The sequence below is a fragment of the Vanessa tameamea genome, chromosome 3, assembly GCF_037043105.1.
Source record: "Vanessa tameamea isolate UH-Manoa-2023 chromosome 3, ilVanTame1 primary haplotype, whole genome shotgun sequence".
In the NCBI taxonomy this organism is placed as follows: Eukaryota; Metazoa; Arthropoda; class Insecta; order Lepidoptera; family Nymphalidae; genus Vanessa; species Vanessa tameamea.
In genome coordinates this window covers 10,580,155-10,601,862 of record NC_087311.1, presented here as the reverse complement: position 1 = coordinate 10,601,862, position 21,708 = coordinate 10,580,155, and the positions used below count along the sequence as shown (strand labels likewise).

The window sequence follows — 21,708 nt, the reverse complement described above, 5'->3', positions numbered from 1 at the left end:
GTGAGCCAGTGTTTAAAGGCACAAAGGACAACATCTTAGTTTTCGAAGTTGGTGGCGCATTGGCAATGGTAATTTCTTACGACGCTAATTTCTATGGGAAGTGGTGACCACTTACTAGCAGGTGGTCCATTTTCCCATCCAACTACCTATGCCATAAAAACATCAAATAGTAAACGAATGAGCTAAAGGCTCATTACTTTAAAACGCATTCGAATACAAAAATGTTAATTTATTTTTTTATTAAGAGCTTAAGCAAAGAGTGAAAACGTTTCAGATGGATTGTTTTTATAATCGAACGTGAAATAAACAACAACGAAAAATATATTATGAAAAAAAACATTAATCTAATTTTAAATACTTAGTTAAATTTTTTTCCCTCGATGGTTTTGTTTCAGTCCGAGTTCTGCAGTATTCATTTAAGATATAACATTTTTTTTTTAATTTAGCTTCTTTCATGTATAAATTTACATTTGGAACGGATAATATTAATTGATGCAATAGAATTTATTCGATTTTTAAAAATCCTTATTAAATCCATGTTTTTGGTTTATAGAGTTCTACATTTAAATATATATTTGTGTGAAACTATGTCCACATGTTTGTGAAAATAGTTGTCCTCTTGAGGAGAAACAATGTCATTGACTCCTAACCAACCAAATAGGATAGACTATAATTTAAAGACGGACATTGTCTGTGAAGTCTATTTATAATATGTTTCATATGATTTTACATATAATATACCTTATAATGACAACGTTACACTAAAATTGACCATCATAATTTGTTATTTATATACTTTTTTACAGAAACGTTTAATTTTTTACAAGTAAATAATAACTTTAGTTCTAAATCACACTCACGTGATATTAATCTTTGTCAATAGATATATATGTATATTATGTATATTAAGATATTTGTGTTTTTATTTCTTAAATAACATTCACTATTTTTGTTATTCGTTCTAAAACAATAATGATAAAAATTATCTATTTTAGAAATGTCGTAGTCGACAAGGAAACATTTCGGAACGAACGCCTTAAAAAAATAAAGGACGAAAACATCGTAATGTTTGATAAATTTGATTTATAAAGCGCTATCACCAACGCCGGACGCCGGCCCTTCTTCCGGAATGTACCCGAACAAACATATCGAGTTCGGTTAATCGGCTGGACATTACCCTCACCCCACACCGGATATACAGCTCTGTATAGCGCAATCTCGTGAGATACTCGCCTGTCTGGGTAATAAGGAACGAATATTTAGAAGGTTAGAACGAATGCATCCTGTGTATGATAAATTTTTAATTGAAGTAAAGTAAGTTGTGAAGAGTTAAAATAAGTTGTTATTGTGAAATGTTATTGAAGGAACGATGGGAATGATATTTAGCTTTGTTGCTAACAAGACCAAAAAAACAGATTACAGAAACAAAAAACTGAAGTTTTAAGGTTTCAGATAGGATCCGACCCCCTCATATCACGATGTCAAAGTCAAAGTCAAAGTCAAAAATCTTTATTCAATATAGAAGTGTTTACACTTGCTTATTGATTGTCAAAAATCTACCACCGGTTCGGAATTTAGCACCTCGGACCTGAGAAGAACCGGCGAAAGAAACTCAGCGGGATATATTTTTTTTATGATGATGTATGGTATGCATTTTATACAAATGTTCGAATTTTAAGCTCGTACCACATTTTATTGTCACCGAATAACTGATAGTTTTTTTTTAAATATTACTGTATAAATTTATCCGTCACGCTTGCACCATATGTCATATGAGTGACTACGGCAGGTGTAACTTTGTTGAAACGGCGGGAAAAGTAACAGAAAGGCATGCTCGCGGTAGAACCGCGAATATAATATTCTAAATGGATACACGAGTTTTGTTAGATTATTCATATGTTGTACATTTTTTAAACATAGTGTAGGTATTATACAATAGTTCACAGTATATCACTGAATATGGGCTTTTTACTACGTGTTTCAATAAATAATATATCAATCTCATACTGTCCGTTTCCTATATTAAAGACAATTTCTTCTTTAATTTTTACAATTAAATGACAGTTAAATAATGAATAACACGTCTATATCACCCTGATACTTTATCGCACAATAAAAATGCTATTATGACTACTTTTAGAACTTGCACAAGATATATTGTTATGCAAAAGTTTGTGAATATGCATTAGTGTGCACCCCTGACTCCCAAGGTACGATAGGATGGGATAGGATGGGACAGGGTGGGTAATCTGACACATACGAACAGAAATTAGGTGTAAGACAAAGTCTCTACTTGATTTCAAAGGAACTGGCATGTAACACATACAGATCAGGACTGCAGAAAATTTCTCGGGAAAACCAATATTTTTTATGAACATGTTATAACCTCAGAATTAAGGAGACATGATAATTATGAAATATGTTTTTGCAATTAATTATCGTGCAATTAAATACAATTTGATCGATTAAACTCATTTGGCCCCAGACAAAATATAGAGCGTTATGGGGCGTCATTGCAGATGTTTAAAAAAATATAGAATTTATTAAAATATAAAATAAAATGTTCTTTATGCTATTAGATATTCTAACAAATAATACAATTCTAAATACATAACATAATTAGGTATATATTTACTCTACTACAAATTACGGACATCAAAGCATTAATTTCGTCAAAAATTTGGACTTATGAATAGAAAATTATTCATTAATCATCATTATTCATCATCAAACATATATATGCCTTATATATATTTATGTACATATGTATGTAAAACCATTGGTGCACCTGTAAGTGATCGTGTCATTTTTGAACGAGTTGAACGACTTAGGTCATACTCAATACGAGCAAGAAACTCAGTAGTTACTATTTTTTATCAAGCTCTTACAAGTAATCGTTATATATAATAAAATTAATGTATACTATATAAGAATCAATGAATACTAACTCCAAGTTATTTTGTATTATATCAGCATAACCAATAACCAAACATTTTAATATCAATATACCAGTACGTCTAATTTACCCTACCTTTGATATTTCCATTGTTTTTTTTCCAAAACGAATCCCCAACGAAATGTCTTCGCGATAATGTAACCTTCCAATATATCGGCTTCGGTTAATGGGGCGGACGTTATGGTTAAACGTTTGGCAGCTTTTAGCTAGATTACTATAGGTCCAGTAAGTGTGATGTCAGTTAGTTTCGGATGATATTAGTAATTTCGCTGACATGCTTCGTTTACTCGAATAACGCTCGATCTACACTATTGGAAGGATTCATAAGTGTCTGGTCGGGTTCGTTCTGAGATAAGAATTTTAATATTTTCAAAAGAATTTCGTCGGAAGGCGATTTAAAATGAAATCTCTCGTTTCATAAAATCTAATTTGGATAATAAAAGGAATAAATAGATCGTTAAATTCAAATTTTACATTTTCGCTTAGTTTTTAATACCAAAGTTTTGTAGTATTTTTATTGTAAGTACGTCAAATTCAATTGGACATTGTCCACGATAATATTGTTATATGTAAAATAAATCTTGTGTCGAAATAGCGGGTCACGCATATTATGCGCGAACAGACTTTTTGTAATACGTTTTTGTCAACAGCGGTTCCTTAAAATATACTTAAATTCGAAAAAAATAGTATCGCAGTGAAGACAAAAGTACGTAATGGTCTATTGTAATAGAAGTAATAAGAATACATTTGATTATTATCTGACAGGCTGAATTGATGGAAGTTATACATAATGTCAATTGTATGCGGGCGTGGATTTATGAACTGACTCTGGTATTGTATTGTCATATTATATCGTTGCTATAGTAACGCGATAAGAAACCACTGCATGACAGTGTTACTAGGCAATATTTATGATCGAAACTGAAACTGCATTTGTATACTATGTTTAAACTGCAACTAAAATTTGCCACAGAAGCTACTAAGGTTGCAGATCCTGAAACCTGAGATGGCATCCAGAGTTGGCCTCATCAAAATTAATGAGTTTTTTTGTCAAGAAACTCCCACTACTAACTGGAATATGGTAGTTTGTAATTGCAGTTTCTATTCCATTCCAGCCGATTCGAGTAAGGGAATAGAGAGCACTATAATTGCGCACACACTCACTGCAATATTCCTTGCGCAAATTACTTGACTTTGTGTTGCAAGTCTAAATAAATGTGCATCAAAAATGTTTGTCTAAATTTAATTATATTCCAATATAGGAAGGATAATTAGAAAGATTTCGTTTATATTTATCTGACTTGAGTATAAAAATAAGGCAAGTTAAAATATTTACCCTAATTCACGATCTATGTACATATGTCTATACCTGACTAGAATTCAAAAAAGTAACTTAACATAATAAAAAAGGTTTAATAGCTGTACATTATATTGCTATTTACTTATTACGTTTAGAATATTGGAAACAACACAGACCAGTATACGGTAATAAGTTAAAATTATCAGGATACCTGCGAATATATTGCGCAGAAGATAACTACAGTTATACATTAACTATGGAAGTAACTTTGAAAGAGTAAGTTTTTGTTAAAAAAATAAAAATGCTTATTCAAATGTTCGCGCCTTCACCAGTTGGCACCGATCTTTGAATATCAATTTTTTTCCTAAAACCGCAACAGCGGTATCACGACCGACGATAAAAAGTACTATCTTTTGTAACATTATGAAAATAAATTATGCAGTAATATAAACTAAAATGAGACAAGTATTATAAATAGCTTGTATACAATTAGAGTATTAAATATTATGCTTCCATTAAAACTTGCACAACATTAGTAAATAACCCGATGAGAAATTCACAATTCATGGCGATTTTATATTTAATAAAATAATACCGGCCAAGTGCGAGTAGGACTCGCGCACGAAGGATTCCGTACCATTATGTATAAAAACGGCAAAAAAATCTTGTTTGCTGTATGGGAGCCCACTTAAATATTCATTATATTCTATTGTTTAGTATTTGTTATTATAGCTGTGACAGAAATACATCATCTGTGAAATTTCAACTATCTAACTATCGCGGTTGATGAGATACATACAGCGTGGTGACAGATGGACAGACAGACGGACGAACAACGGAGTCTTAGTACCCTTTGGGAACGAAACCCTAAAAGGGATAATTTATTTATAGTTAAATCTATTATATATATATATATATATATATATATATACATATATATAAAACACCGCAATTTTTAATATTGTATAAAGTAAAAATCCAAAACAGTATTAATATTTCCTTGGCATAAACTCTAAATGTATTAATTGGTTCAAAGTTACGAGCAGGATGCTATTACAGAAACGATTACCTGGGTAACATTATTGTTTACTTTGCGAAGTCGAAAACTTATAGTACTAAGTTTGTCTTTACTAATATTATTATATTATATACATAATATAATAATAAATGTATATACGACTGAAAACCCTCTTCTTAGTAGCATTATATTTCAATGCATTTGACGAGAATACCACTACGAGTATTTGAATATCGAACACATTTGGATGGTGTAAAAAGTTTATACGTAAAGTACGTACAAAATTTTGCATTCACATAAACGCAATTAGTTTATCTTTTGTTTAAAATCGTGTCTTTTCGCATGTCAAACCAGGTGAATCAGTATTGATACAAATATAGCCTCAAATGAGTCAAACAAATGGTAACTTTTTCATACCATTTAAATAGTCACATTAATAAAACGATTCCAAAAATTGAGTTTCATTTTTGAGCTAACACAAAATATGTTTACTAAGCAATGTCTATATATATATATTATTTAACTTTATATGGAATATCAAATGAGAGGAATAAAATATAGCTATTCGTAAAGTTAAATTCAAGCATCAAGTAAATTTTAAAACAAACAAATTTGTTGATGCATTTTCATTCCAGGCAGGTTGCAAAGGCGTTGTTTATTTAAGTACGCTCAATTTCGAGTTTACTTTCAGATGTAACTTTTGCCGTTGCTTTTTAAATAAAGCTTATAATATCTGTTGAAAAGTCTGACCACCACGTAAAGCCACCAAGTAAAAGGGACGTTTCATATAAAACACAAAAGATATTTTTTTTTGGAATACTTTATTAATTTACTATTTTATGATAGTGGCCGCAAGTAACTCTATGTATAAAAGAAACGGAATGATGTCAACTAAAGTTGACTTTATACAATAATGAATGAAGTAAGTTTCTGATGGTATATAAAAATCTGCTGATATAAATTATTATGCCTGGAAAATACAACTCTACCTCTTTAAACAAAAACACCACAGCGCTCCAGTACAGTACAAACGCAGACGTTTAATTTAAACTTTCTGACGAAATTTATAAAGTTTAATACAAATATTATTCGCAAGAGAATGTTATATGTCTAGAGAAGAAAGGACAAGATACTTGGCCTCACCTCCGTAGCCATTTACCACTCTTCAGTTCAAGCGAGTATACTCAATTATACACTCATGCCAAGGGGCTCTTATGTGTAACACAAGTTTGTAAGAACTGCGTAAGCTTCTTGATACTTTGGGAGTGATACGAACATTAGTGTTAGGTCGATCGGGAATTTTGATTAAGTTAATTGATAGCTTCAAAAATGATCTTTAATTCAAAGTTCAATTATGGGATGTTAAAAAATTAAAATGACATAGTTCATAACGTACTATCTATTTATTTATTTTTAATTTTAATTATTATATGTCGTATATACGCTACTACACTATACTTGGATCTTAATCAAAGGAGCTAACAATTTAGTTACAACAATACAACTATTTACATATGACAAAATACTCATTTAAACAGATACAGATCAAAATTTAAAATAGTTTATAAATCATGAACGCTTCGAATGGTGGCAAAAATGCTAGCAGCATTACCTCGTCGAATCATAATTCCGATATTCTGAGCGAAAATGAACCAGCCCTCTCGTTTAACAGCGGAGGCAATAAGACGGTTTGTTAAATCTTTTAGAAATGTTTTTATATTATGATTATTATTTAAATCAGTAAATTTTCGATAGATAACTGAACTGAACATTAATCTTTCATGTTTACTTATCTTTCGTTAGGTATGTTCAAGTTGAAATTGACTATTAAATTGGGTACTCGAGATGGTTTAACAACTTCAACTACACTATCCGAAGGGATTGTAACATAGAAGTATTGATTTTATTGAAGATATAACTAATCCGTTCGTTTATAGGAAAATCCCTGAGGTACTTACAATTTGGTCCGTAATCTCTCATTCAACAAAAGAAGCCCAATAGGGTCTTAGGCTCGTTATTCAGTTTTATTAACTAAAAATAATCTTAGGGTTATATATTGTTGCCCATTATGCTAATAAAACCCTTTTATAATTATATAATAATAATATAAAAATAGGTACCGTGTCAATAATCTGAAAATATTACATTTAACAATTTATCATAATATATATCTATTATATCAGTTAAAGGATTTTAATTAATAAAAATTACAGTAAATAGATAATTTTTTTGGTTATTTAAAATTTTTCGTAAAACAATAATGTTTGATAATTTATTTTAAACTGAATATTGCCGTTTCAAATTGTATTTACAATTCGCCTCGTGATCCTTAGTGAAGGGAAAAATCGTGACGAAACGTACGCGTGTCGAGATAAATCTTAGACACATCCGCCAACTCGCAGAGGAACAGCTTAAGCTCTGAATTCTATCAAACAAAAAGCCTTTATTTTGTAAAGCAAAGGACTGTTCGTTTTTGTTTTTCACAGATTTCGCTTTTCGACTTTGGAACATCCCTAAGTGTTGACCGGCGGAACACGTTGCAGATAATGCGTAATTTGTTTTTAAGTTGTTCGTGGAAATATGCTGAACGCTATGTGAGCCGTTTCCCTATATTTTCATTAAAGTTCTTGGGTAAGTATGTTAGTCGAACTTTCTTCCTTCTTGTTGTTAGTCTTGAGTGGTTTTAATCCTTAATAAGTCAATTCCTTGAGTGTCCAGATGTATAAGTATTATATATGAGAGGTCTTTTTAAAGATTGTATTATTACTTTTCATTTTTTTACATTAACAGCCTGTAAACTTTTCACTACTGGGCTAAGGCCTCTTCTCCCTATGAGGAGAAAGTTTGCATATTTCACCACGCTGCTCCAATGCGAGTTGGTGGATATTATTAGTATATTATACATAGTATTACTTTACTGTATAAAAATAAATGGAGTTCCTATTTAAAAAATTTAACATGTATCTTATTATTACATAGTAATAAAGTATATTGCTAATGACGCAAGAATATTTAATAAAAGTAAAAATAACAGAGTATAAATGTCCCACTTCTGGGCTAAGGTCTTTTTTTTATTTCGAGTAGTAGATTTAAGCTTATTCAACCACGCTGCTCCAATGACCGTTGGTGGGTTCACATGTGACGAAGTTTTAGTGAAATAAGACTCAGGCACGTTTCCTCATGATGCAAAGTATTTGGTGGGAAGTATTTACTGAACTTGGCTTACGGCATATTGCCAAATCAGTCTGTTTTAGCAGAGTGTATGGGCAGAGCAATCCAGTGAGTTGATACATTACTGACGTATGGCATAACTGTGACCCTCTGTTATATTCTTGTCTTGGGCACATGTTTTTTAAATAAATTCTATTACAGTTTACGTCATAATTAGTAAAAACTTATTATATAAGTAGACATTAGCAGTAGAAAATCATTTAAAAGTTACTTATAATCATTTGATAATTTATACTTATATTATGAAGAAGTATATTTTTTTCGTTTGTATTTACGGTGTAATTTCCAAACTAATGAACCATTTTTTTATACTGGTAGAAAGCAACATTATTCCGGAATGTTATAGAGTATAAATTGTATTTATATCATATAACTTTGCATGCGTGCAAAGTCGGGGTGGGTCGCTAGTTATTGATAAATTTGCTATACTAAAATCGATATAATTAACGTAGTCGCTGTGATTCAAATGAATAGTAGAGAAATGAGAGAGAATAATTATATTTACCCATTTAATTTTACTTTTCAATTAAAATAAGGAAAATATCGTTTCAAAAATATATTTAACGGGCAGATATTAAAAATAGCAGAGAGAACTGGAATAGCTATTGTTTAAATATATAATGTTTCTTTTAATATCAGAGGACGCGCAATTTAATTAAGTTTTTTCTTTGTATTATTTTGTTTTAAAGCAAAAGAAAATAACACCCTGCCGGTCCTTCAAATTATTAAATACCATACCTGATATTAACAAAAGTGGTTATCATTTTACCGTTCAATGCAAAGATCACGAAGTTCACGTTAATTTTACATAATAAACTTGTAATCTGATAGATTTCTTAATTAAGGTAACAGGCCCTAATTTGACAATAATTTCAGCAACAATTATCAGCAAAACGACAAAAAGTCGAAAACATAAACTATTTCAAACTTGATAATATGCCAATAATTGGTTCAGTTACCCTTCACAGACCTATTTTATTAAAAAAAAAAAACTCATTTGATATCTATAGCTCTGTTTATAATGTACAGAACTCAACATTACATCAAATAAACATAATGTATAACTGTTAATTACAGTCTTCTACAAAATGCACATCACAACGTATTAATGACATATTACTAATTTAATCCAACCAGCTCGCATCAATGACATGAATATTATGAATATGTCAACTGAGTAATTTTACACGTATTCCAATACAGATTAATTGTCCGCCTGTCTCTAGGGGCATGTTCATAAATTAACTACAGACATAAGTCCCCAGTGGTGAAGTTACATTATTACAGTTGCATATTCGAACTGACAAGTTAGACAAAGTTTTCGATACTGTCATTTATTATTTATAATGCGTGACTATAATGATTTTGTCAAATCTATATTCAATATACGTTACACTTTCTTATAGATTGCCAAAAGTCTACTACCGATTCGGAAATAAGCACCTCGAACCTAAGAACCGGCGAAAGAAACTCAGCGGTTTTTGTTTTTCAAGTTTTCATAGTGGTTGTTATTGAAAAATTTGTTTACATATGATTGTCACAGAGCAGAAATTTCATTTACATATTTCATAAGAATCTATCTGGTTTTATCCGGTTCACATGTTTATCCAAAATTAGAGTAGCGTCATGAAATAAACTTAAAACATTCTCCTGAAGAGGAAACGAGGTATATTGAAGGAGATAGGTCGTTACTGTATGCTCCTCCTTGATAAAAATATTACTCACAACTGCTACAGTAGCCCAGCTACTCTTTGCCAATAAACAACTTGAAACATTAATACTTAAAGACTACCCCAATCATAATTGATATTTTCATAATACAAACAGATGAAAATTGACAGATTGACAATGAATATAATATAATATATAATCGCGCGATCAGAATGGGATGCGACCTTCTTGAACTGAGACATGCGCGGTCCTTTGCGGTAGCGTCGGCAAATTCGTGTCGATGCTCGTGAGACGCTTATACTAATTTATCAGTTTGGATTTTTGTTCGAAATTATAAAGTGACAATGTGAACGTCTCTTAAATATGATTATTTTAGTGAAAATATTAGAGAGACAGATATATACATATAGGTTAAATATATTAACAACTATATGAACATTAGTCTTGCAGTTAAATAATCCAATATAATCAAGTTAAATAATCCCCTTTTTGGTTTGGAGTTGTTAGTCAGTATTGCTTAGAAATTCTTTGCTAACGCTCTATAGTTTAAGAGCTGTCATTTTCGATAGACTGTGACAAAGTTCCAACGCATGCTCATAGCGCGATTATACGAGACAGCCTTAAGTCGTACATGAAATGTCGTAAGTACGTAGCAGAATGGAAGTTAAACTAGGCATTATAGCTATTAAGACAAAAGAAAATCAAAACCGAGACCGTCATGCAACGTAACTTACTTTCTTTGCATTTTGTCGCAAAGAGACAAAGTCATTTCCTTTACTGTATTGCTTTTATTTTGCAAATCTAGTATTTATTCAAGTTTCGTTATAATATTGGAAAAATAATCCAAAGCAATGTACATAATTAACTACGGCCTATATATAACCATTGTTTAAAATTATTTGAATCTAATATGCCTCAGATATTTCTAAGGATCTAAAGTTTATTGAATACACTTCTAGTACGTATATAATTTAAATTTCAGAAGGTTCTCAGAAACTCAATTTAATTAATAATAAACGAGAGATTTTAGATATAATGTTCTTTGATTTTAAAATTAAATATAATATAAATATATGCGTACTAGCCAAACCTGTGGCTTTACCCGCGCGAAATTTATAAAACACAAAATTCCAATCCCCGTTTTACCCCCTTAGGGTGGAGTTCCGTAGAATCCGTTTTTAGCGGATGTTTAAAACCTATTAGGAACCTACCTGCCAAATTTCAAGTTTGTGGGTGCTATAGTTTCTGTGATTTCGTGATGGGAGTGGTATTTCACTTTTATATATACAGATTTTCTGGGTGACAAAATCGTATAATTCCAACACAAAGAGAAGGTTTGAACATTATTCCAATAAGCTACTCCAATGGTTTGTGAATACACATAAACAAATGTAGCAATTCCATCCAACACATGCAGGTTTCCTATACGATATTTTCCTTCAGCATCAGGAGATGGATTACAAAAATAGATTAAGCACATGAAAGTGCAAGTGTTCTTCCACTTAGCCTTTTATGCCGTTTTTATACGCAGTGTCTAGTATTTATAACTTAAATGTCAGTTCTGATTTTCTACTTTCAAACTGTGTCGATCATAGAGCGACATCTCAGCGAGAACCCATTAAAACTTCGTTCAGACGTTTTTAAATAAATCATAAGAAGTTTGACAGTCATAAATAATATATTTATTTTTATCTGCATTTATTTAAGTTTTTTTTTATAAGTGGCAGAATTCAATTAGAATAGTACTTACACAGGTAATTCAGTTCTAAGGTTATGGGGGAGTAGATGTTTGTAGACGTTGTAACAATAACTTAACAATTATTACATTCCCAATCAATGGCTATTCTTGTAATATATTTAAACGAGCCGAAATGCCGCAGCGATTCGATCGCTTGAATCTTACCCAAAGATTGTGGATTGAAAATCCGGGAAAGCATATTTTCATGTGTTTAATTTATACTAATAAGATTGCAATAGTGTGCCTGATGTTGAAGGAAAACGTCTTAAAGAAATGAAAATCTGTCTGTGTTTCCACCGTTCCACGCCATTCTATTCTATTGAAGCTACATGGTGGAATGATCTCCTAACCTTCTCATCAAAGAAAGACAAGGTCAGCTGTGGAAAATTTAAAAGCTCTTTTTTATGCTTACAATTTAGTATTTATTAATAGTATAACGATTATGATTCAACAAGGTTAAGTAACAAAATTTCATAACAATACCACATGGAAATTATTAGAATTCGATAATTACACTGAATTTCTTCAGCCGACAATGAGGTTTTATATTTCTTTTGAAAGAAAAGTTATGCAGTAATAAAGAATTACAATTGCTTTATTTTCGAAGTTATACTGAAATGGTTATACAACCGGCTCGACGATGGCGTTATCGAGTACACACGATCTTAAGGTTACTTTATTGACATTTTTTTTTTGTTGTTTTGCGGAGTATATATACAATGACTGGCGTATTTGTATACAGTTTTATATTTGAAATAGACAAATGTGTTAGACACATTTGTAGAACCTTGTTAAACTCAAGTTCGACTTTAAACCAATTACGCAAAACATAATACTAAAAATACGACGGTATAGGTTCCGTAGTAATATACTAATACTACCGTGGAACCCTTTATATAATTTAATTATACTGGTAAGATTTAAAAACTGTTTCTAGCAAATCAACTGCTATATTTTACTAGTTTAGTATAGTACTAATTAAGTAGTAAGTTAATAGTTAAGGCACTTTACATTGCGATAAAGCAGTTTTTTTTTTTTTGGAATAATATCCATTACTTGCCACATGACACCTGTTGTACGTTGATGACACTATTTCAGAAACATTCATAGCCGTGCCAACGTCATGCCAAGTCACATTAAAAAATGAACAACGTGGGAATGCATAAAATACGAACAAGAATAAGCATTGCAATAATAAATCGTAATATTTTTTATTTTTTTTTGTTAACCTAACTCACTTTTTATTCCAGAAGTTTTAATGTACGCGCCAAAGATAACTGTACAAAGTAGCAAATTCAATCGATCCAACGATATTTGAACGTAGATATTACGAAAAAATATATTTTTTTATATTGACTGCCTCGTTGGTCTAGTGGCTAGATATAAAGCCACAGCTTCAGAGGTTCTGGGTTCAAACCCCCGTTAAGTCGATAAATAGTCAGAGGGCTTTTCTTTCGAAAACTGTTCAGTCACAACCCGAAGTCTGGAATTTGAGGTGAATCCACTCCCGTGTCTCACAAATCATATCAAATCAATCTATACTTTATTCAAGTAGGCTTTTACGAGCACTTTTGAATCGTTATTTAACAAACTATATTAAGTAATTCAGTTCGGAATGTAGATTCTACCGAGAAGAACCGGCAAGAAACTCAGTAGTTACTCTTTTTCAACTTTTAAAAATACAGTCATGTTAGTTAAACACAATTATATAATAAGCACGTAAAGGCTGATTTATTTGCGGTCGTGTTGGATTTGCCGTCCCATCGGGTTATGAGATAATAAAAGTGCACCTGTGTTTGTGCACACATTTGTGCACTGGTTGGTTCGTTGGTCTCAAATATAAGAAGTCTAATTATGGGACACGAAGTCACATTAAACTAATATGTTATTCTTTTATTTCACAATTGTATCGTTCGGTACTCGTGATAAAATTAATTAATATAATGTTATTAATATTTTATTATTTTATATAGTGTTAATATTATCTATACATGTTGTTTAGGTAATTACTTGAGCAATATTTTGTCTTCTTTTTTCGAATGTAAAGTCAACGATGATAAAAAGAGATAGATCAATGATTAACTAATCAACCACTGAACAAAGTTTATAAGTGACGTGAGTGAAGTAAGTGAAGGAGAAGTAGACACGGTAACTGCAGTAAAAAGGGAAGACGATTTAAATATTAAAAATTGACAAGCAGATGTTGCTCGGCCATTGGAAAAAATAACGTACGCCGGAAGTTTGTGTAATTATGCGCGCAAGGCACATTGCAACTTATCGTAGCGTATCACGGATGGCGGCTTATGAGCACTGCTAATGAATATTAAAATGTTAACGTCCTGCCTTAGAGGTGATTCATAATAATGTTTATTTATCTATAATAAACGAACCTTCAAGATACTCAAGACGAAAGAGTTGTCCTCAGAATATCTATATTCTATGAATTTGTATACGTAAATAAATGGACATTATTTCTGAAAATACATATTGTATGAGTCTTCAGACGAATAGTCTAATATTTAATTTCCAAAGATTTAATTAATAAAATGAGTTTAGGTATCAAACCAAATTAATACACTAGAGCTATAATAGTCCTGACCGATTTCAGCCGCGACGGTGAATCTCAAGAGAGATCAGCCAACTACGCAGAGATTTTAGTGCATAAGTGTGTGTGGATACTCTTTATGCCCTCTATATAATAGCCTTGAGTAATTGAAAACTAAAAATACACACACATATACGATCAACATAAACACACACAGATAACTTACAAAGGGTCAACCATCATAACAAAATATGGCATAATCAACATCACAACTGTCGCAAAATTTATATTTAATGAGGATGAGATTATTTTATTACTCTTTCATTCCTATATGTTACAGTTTCATACGTACAATTACATATATTTAGTGTTCATTTGAATACTTTATTTTTTTAACATTATATTATACTTTAAGTATTAAGCCGTGTCAAAATACTGTAGGTTCAAGCCACAATCAACCCTTAGTTTTCGTGTGAGTTTTAGAAATCATACCTTGCTTGATGGTGAAGGAAGTAAACGTGAGGAATCCTGTTATTATGAAATTTAGTCGCACGTGTTACCAACACGCTGTGAAAAATGTTTCAAGTCTTCTTCTCAAGAAGTGGAATATTAAGAGGATATTGCTTATACTTTACTACAAGCGTATAATACTATAACTACAAATTATAAATACATTATCAAGTCGTTTAAGAATTATCAATACGATTTTATAAATATCAATTGATTTTACAGTTTCGGGTTGGCCATGTTGGTTTGTCACGATTTGAGTGTTTGTATTTGGCGTGTTTCTGTATCCCGAATACGGTCCAGTTTTAACCGATAAGTGTTAGGCATATATTGGTATCTATATAGTAGTTCTATTTAGTATTATCATTATTGACATTTTGTAATGCTTAATACATACTATATCAAAATATTTCCATCTAAATAAAACAAAGTTCTAAAAAAGTTTTTAGTGTATAATATATACTAATATTATAAATGTGAAAGTAACTCTGTCTATCTGTCGCTCTTTCACTACCAAACCAATGAACCGGTCTTGATGATAATTGGGTATGAAGCAAACTTGAACTTCAAGGAAGAACATAGCCTACTTTTTTTACATAACACATGACAACCAAACCCTAAAACGCAAGCGAAGCCGCGGGCGACAACTAGAATATATATAAAAGACGTTTTGGCTTTGTAAGATATATTACATTCCCTACTCAGTCAATGCGTTGCCAAGCTCGACATAATAAATACTATGAAGGTACACGGGCTACCTCATTATCCGCCTTTATCCATTTTTACTTAATAAGGCAAGCGCGCAAGTTTGTTTGTGTATACCACACAATCATAATTTATTTTCACTCTAAAGAGTACTACTTAGTATTGTTATGTTCCAGTTTGAAATATAAATAAGCAAGTATAACTCCAAGCACAAGGGACATAACTTCTTAGTTCTCAAGGTTGGTGCGCGGCAGCGAGTTAATATTTCTTACAGTGTTACTGTCTATGGGTGGTACTGACCACTACCAATCAGGTATCTCGTTTGTCAGACCACCTGACTGTAATAAATTTTAATAAGGTATGTAACAGCTCTTAATGCTCTATTATTGTACCACACGGTACCTGGTACGCAGTCAGCACCGAACCCGCAAATAAAAACATAATTATTATACATTAAACACATTAAATAAACCGTCGCTAAGTACATAACCTAAATGATTTACAGATAGCGTAAACATAATGTAACTTCACAAAGTTTAGACAGTGCGAAATTTATAATAAGGGTCGTTTTATCTATTGTTCATATACGGTACTGTTTGTTGTCTTGTTGTCACAAACTTGTGTTTTAGGCTCCGTTATGTACTTGATATACGTTGAAAATCTAATGAGTTTAGGGAAATAAATTTACATGAATTTTCTTTTACGCATATTGTATATCGTTTACTTTGTTAGAAGTAAACTAACAGCCCTTTAATGGCCTAAATTCAAAAGGTTTTCTTTTGTTTTTTTATAAGATAACACATTTCTAGTGTTGGTTCGTTGATGTTACAAAATGTATTCCGGCACATGAAGCTTTTGTCACGATGCTTTCCTTCACCTCTAAATACGACATAAATCATCTACGCTTTGAGCACACGAAAACTCCATGTACTTGTCCAGATTTAACGACCATTACGTCACGTGTACCAATTCACAACCAACTCTTACACTGAATCACAATAATAATAAAAAAAATCCTTTAATTATCTCTTGTCAAAATTTATTATAATTTTTAAGTATGAATTATTTTAATTATATATTTTTATCAAAGTCAAATCAAGTAATATGTTCATGAATTCGACCCAATTGTATAGTAAACAGTAATTACCTATAATTAAACGAGCAATTAGTGTAAAGTAAGTGAATATAATTGTATCTATTCATGTGTTAGGTTAGGTTATTTTTTTTGGCTATTCTAAAGGGTGGTCCAGTATGCCTTTTTTCGATATTAGACTATTTGACAAATAGCATAACAACATTTATTACAATTTAAACCTTTATATCACCCTCATTATGTTAGTAGGACTTTAAAAGTTTGTTAGCGTTAGATAATCAAAAAGGTTTCATATACCTAAAAAAAAAAATTACAATCTGTTGAAGATTCCAAGGCTACCTGTAAAAGCATACGTGAATAGAATATTAATATTTACTTTCCAATTGGATGGATGATTAAATATAACTTCTGAGTTGGTAAATTTACATTTAATTTTCTAAAATAATAATTATTCAAAACTGTTTGCTACAGCCGTCTTGATAAAGTGCATTTTGATTTGTCTGAATACATTGACTTATATCTTTTTTTTATTGTACTGGTAGCTTTACGTATATTATTTGTATATAATATATTTATAAACTGATTACTAATTGCTGAAATCCAAGCTTCCTCATACCAAGTTTTAACGAATCGATGAAATCGTATAAGATAAATTAAAACTTCTGCAGTAAGTATAACATGACGTAAATAATATTTGTTTCAAATTATATAAGTTATAGTATCTGTGTAGAAAATAAATTAATCTCTATAGAAACCAGAGTACGTTAATACGTACCATGGTTAAACTGGATCATATACAATATTGTTATTAAAATTTACATTAAAATAACAGCATAGTATATTTTGTTATTCTACGTAAAAGCAAATAAAATACCAGCGCGAAATTCCGCGAATGTACATTAAAGAGTTGAAATATCAGGGAAGAAACGAACTTAAGAAGTTGGTTTTATTCGCATCTTCGTCAACTCCATTTGCGATTATAAGTATGTTGTAGAGTTTAGAAAAGACACCTAAAAGAGCCCAGAGTTAGTATTCACGCTTAATATAACCATTAACAAGAGCTGAGTCTCTTAACATACGAAATTTAAGTAATATAGAACATAGCTATCATTATAGTCGAGACTTAATAAAAAATAAAGTGCTTTTAGAAACGTCTGTTTGATAAAATTATTCGTAATTTTACCTTTGAAAATATTTCTTTTTGTTAGACTTTCAATTTATTATAAATATTAATATATTCTAAGTTTAAACTTTAATATATTTTTAAATTACAAGAAAAATTCTTATAAATTAACTTTGGCGTAAAAAAATAATTGTGTATCTTTAAAATAACGAAATTATAAATTGACATGTCTCTTTGACACTAAATTAAAATAAGTAAATAGTTTTTTTTTACATTTTTTAAGTTAGCACTTATATTTTCACGCATGGAAGATTAACTCTGTCTCAGATATAATAAATGCATTAAAGTTTATTACGAGGTATTTTACGAGGCATTACGTTCTTCATTACGAAATTTAAAAAAATAAAAATAATATTATGAAATGTATTTCAAATTGTTTTTATTTCTTAATAACATACATCACATATTTGGCTAATAAAACCAAAAAGAGGGGGAAAATCCAAGAAGATTATGTCAATGATTATTAAATATATTCTCTTCTGACTCCGAGGTATAATTATAAATTACAGTTACTATTGAGCCTAATATGTATGTAACATTCTAAGCCAATCCTAAATATATAAGACTAACGACCGGTCCCGTCTTCGCACGGGAACAATTTATTATAAATAAATTATTTGATATAAATATAATTTGTACCCTTGTAATGTACTTTTCTACTAAAGAAAAAAAAAAACAATTGTATCATTAGTTCCGGAAATGACCACGTACTTACAAACAAATTTCGCCTCTTTATATTATTAGTATAGTTTACTGTTCTCACTATTGTAATAATTTATACAAGAATATATGAATAATCAAAGACATTAATGGACAAAGAATATTAAAATTTACATTTTTGACATTGAAGATTATCTTAAATAAAATCCATAGAAATAAAAAAAAATCGAAATTACTTTCAGTACATACATATATGCTAGATTTGTATAGTTTCTTACAAGTCAGTTTAATTTGATTTTTGGATGGTTAGGTAACCTATGCGAACATTCCTATCTTTAAACCCTTGGGTTATTGATGTATTTACTTTCAACACAACTTAGAGAGATTGCTTAAGGTGAAAACTTACGAATTTTAGTTTTGTCTTTTCAACGATCATTGCTTGGATATATTATAAAAAACTACGAGTCGTGGAAAATATTAAAAATGTAATATAATGTGGATTTCATTTCAGTATAAATAACAATGTGAATTTTTTAATAAGGACTCAATGGACTTTAATCGATTTGTATATATTTAACTACTTTCTAGTCGCGGTTTCGTTTGCGTGCAAGGGGATAGGTAGGTAGGTGTTGGTTAGGTATTCCAGATAAAAAAAGTAACATTTATGTTATTCCTAACTATTTCATTTAAAACCGTTTAGCCGTTCTGGCGTGATTGAGTAACAAACATCCATACAAACTTGAGCATTTATAATATTAGTAAGAAGCGAGACAGGGCTTTAATTATTAGCCTTTATTAATTAATCTCTTGATAACACGGTGATTTTATCTTTAATTGAAAATTATTTATTATTTTTAATCAAATGTTCTTTATATAATTGTAAACGATATATTTATATTAAAATGACTAGCAAGAAAAGGGTTTTACGAAAAAAATGATTACATTTTTCATATCGATCATAATCCCTTCCTTTTGACGGCTCTTTGTAAGAGTTTGTCTAAAAAGACATTTTATCTGTAATCCCGGAGCTTAAACTCATTTTATTACGATCGTTGAATCTTGAAAAATTTACATACTTTGAAAATAATATGTAAATATTTTTTGTAATATTTGAAAGTATTTCAATTAATCTTAAAATATCTATAACTTAAAAACATCATATTATTTTTTAAGGTAAAGATTGTAGTAATTTTAATAAACAATATTACATGAATCATTTATATATAAGATTATTTTTAAGAGACCATATTTAAAAATAAAAAAGTTTTTAATATATTCTTGCAAAGATTATCATCACTTTGATTCAGCGATCAATCATTCGAGGGTCTATCGCTAAGTGATTAAGTAGAGCACCTTCGAACTTAACTTTTTTAAGAATGACAAAAACACTTAATTGAAGTTGACATCTTTTTTATACTTAAAATTACATTTTGAATTTCACACAGAATTTTATTTAATAATTCGCTTAATTAAATATTTAAATAAATAATTAATGAAATTTTACAAACAATTTAAATACATTAATTCATGACCTTATTTAATTCCATTAAAATTGGTTCAGGAAAGTTTGAAATAAGAATACTATTATTTTACCTGTTACTTGAAAAAATAAAAAGGACAATGACCGTTTACAATTACAGACGGGAACAACAATATATGATACCTCACAGGAAATAGGCAACGGTTGAAATCAACGGACCACAACACATCCCCTTCAAGTCCAATTTGACCCTTATAACTTAACTTACCGTTAAAACAGGTTAACAGCCAAACGAACACCGCGCACAGATGCGTAAAGCGTTTATCTTTACGCCGCACCATTTTAACGTAATCATTGAACCACCATGCCACTAGAACCTCACTATCAAACGTGACGTAACATAAAGTTCGTCGTAACTGATTCACGCTTCGCCAGCGTATAAGACATCCGTTCACGGCAGCGACCGGCGTTCGACTGAAGCTACCAAAGCGAAGGTTCTCGGAGGGGGCAGGGTATCAAATGTTTTGTATCACGACACAGCTATTTACCCTGAGTGTCGCGACCACGTGTCCGTCTCAGTCGATTTTCATCCCATTAGACGTTGGCTTTTCATTTTTTATTATTGCTTAAGCGTCGCCGATTGTGCTTGATTGACTTCTATTAGCGCGCAACGAAATTTGCAAAGAAGTTTTAATAAATTAATTTACGATTTTATTTATGATTCATTTCTCGAAACGAATCTCGAAATTAATATTAATTTAAATTCAACTGAGTTCTTAGAACCAGAACACAACAGTATTGCTGTTTTACAGTATGTGATGTAAATAGTACATACTTAGAAGAGCTTGCACAAATCCTTATCACGAAGTAAATGTAATTGTTTGAGGCTGCACACGGTAGTCTTGTTTAACAAAATAATATCTTACGAAACCAACGAGTTGAAATTAATTTATTTAATATATAAGTTACCCGACGCGGCTTGGCAATGGTTGAAACTGGGAATCACTGGGTCTTCATGAAATGTTTATATTAAAAGCAATAAAACAATAACAAAAAATACTGCGTTTTGGGTCGGCCTTTGCTGACTCACGCAGCGAAGTTTATCATAGTTTAATCACAGTCAAATGAATGGTTCAGGAACTTATAGGCTCAAACATTCATACCTTCGATTTTATTTATTAAGAGAATAAAAACAATTAAAAAACTCAATATCTAGTACTTAATAAATATATTTCGCTTGGTTGGTATTCATTTATCACTTTCGCAGTCACTCATACACGACATTTCCCTGACATAGTGAAATCTCGAGCAACCAGGAAGAATATACACAAAAGATACGAAACAAAAAACATTCTGGACGGAAGATTTTATAACGATAATGTCGCGAATACTGAAACTCGTATTAAAGTTGTCGACGATGGAAGTTTCTGCGCCATGTTAGGCCCGAGATATCGAGAATCTCAAAGCCAAGTGAAGCTCCAAAAACTTTGAGGTTTACTACTCGATTTGTAAACTTTTATATACCACGACATTCCCTATAGTCAGTTCTGGGACTTGCTTTCCTGCGAGTCATTTTTATATTTACATATTACAGAAGAGCGAATTTTATGTTCTCTTCAAA

The 21,708-nt window shown here is 30.9% G+C and overlaps 1 protein-coding gene across 1 annotated transcript in view; it reads right to left on the bottom strand.

Annotated features, from left to right (window-relative positions):
• LOC113397363 (uncharacterized) overlaps positions 1-20,575 on the bottom strand; it is a 69,063-nt gene extending 48,488 nt beyond the window's left edge. The window contains exon 1 of the mRNA XM_026635671.2: positions 20,356-20,575. Within this exon, the coding sequence (XP_026491456.1) occupies positions 20,356-20,428 (73 nt within the window). The 5' untranslated portion in view covers positions 20,429-20,575. The remainder of the gene's footprint in view (positions 1-20,355) is intronic.
• Positions 20,576-21,708: the final 1,133 nt, after the last annotated feature.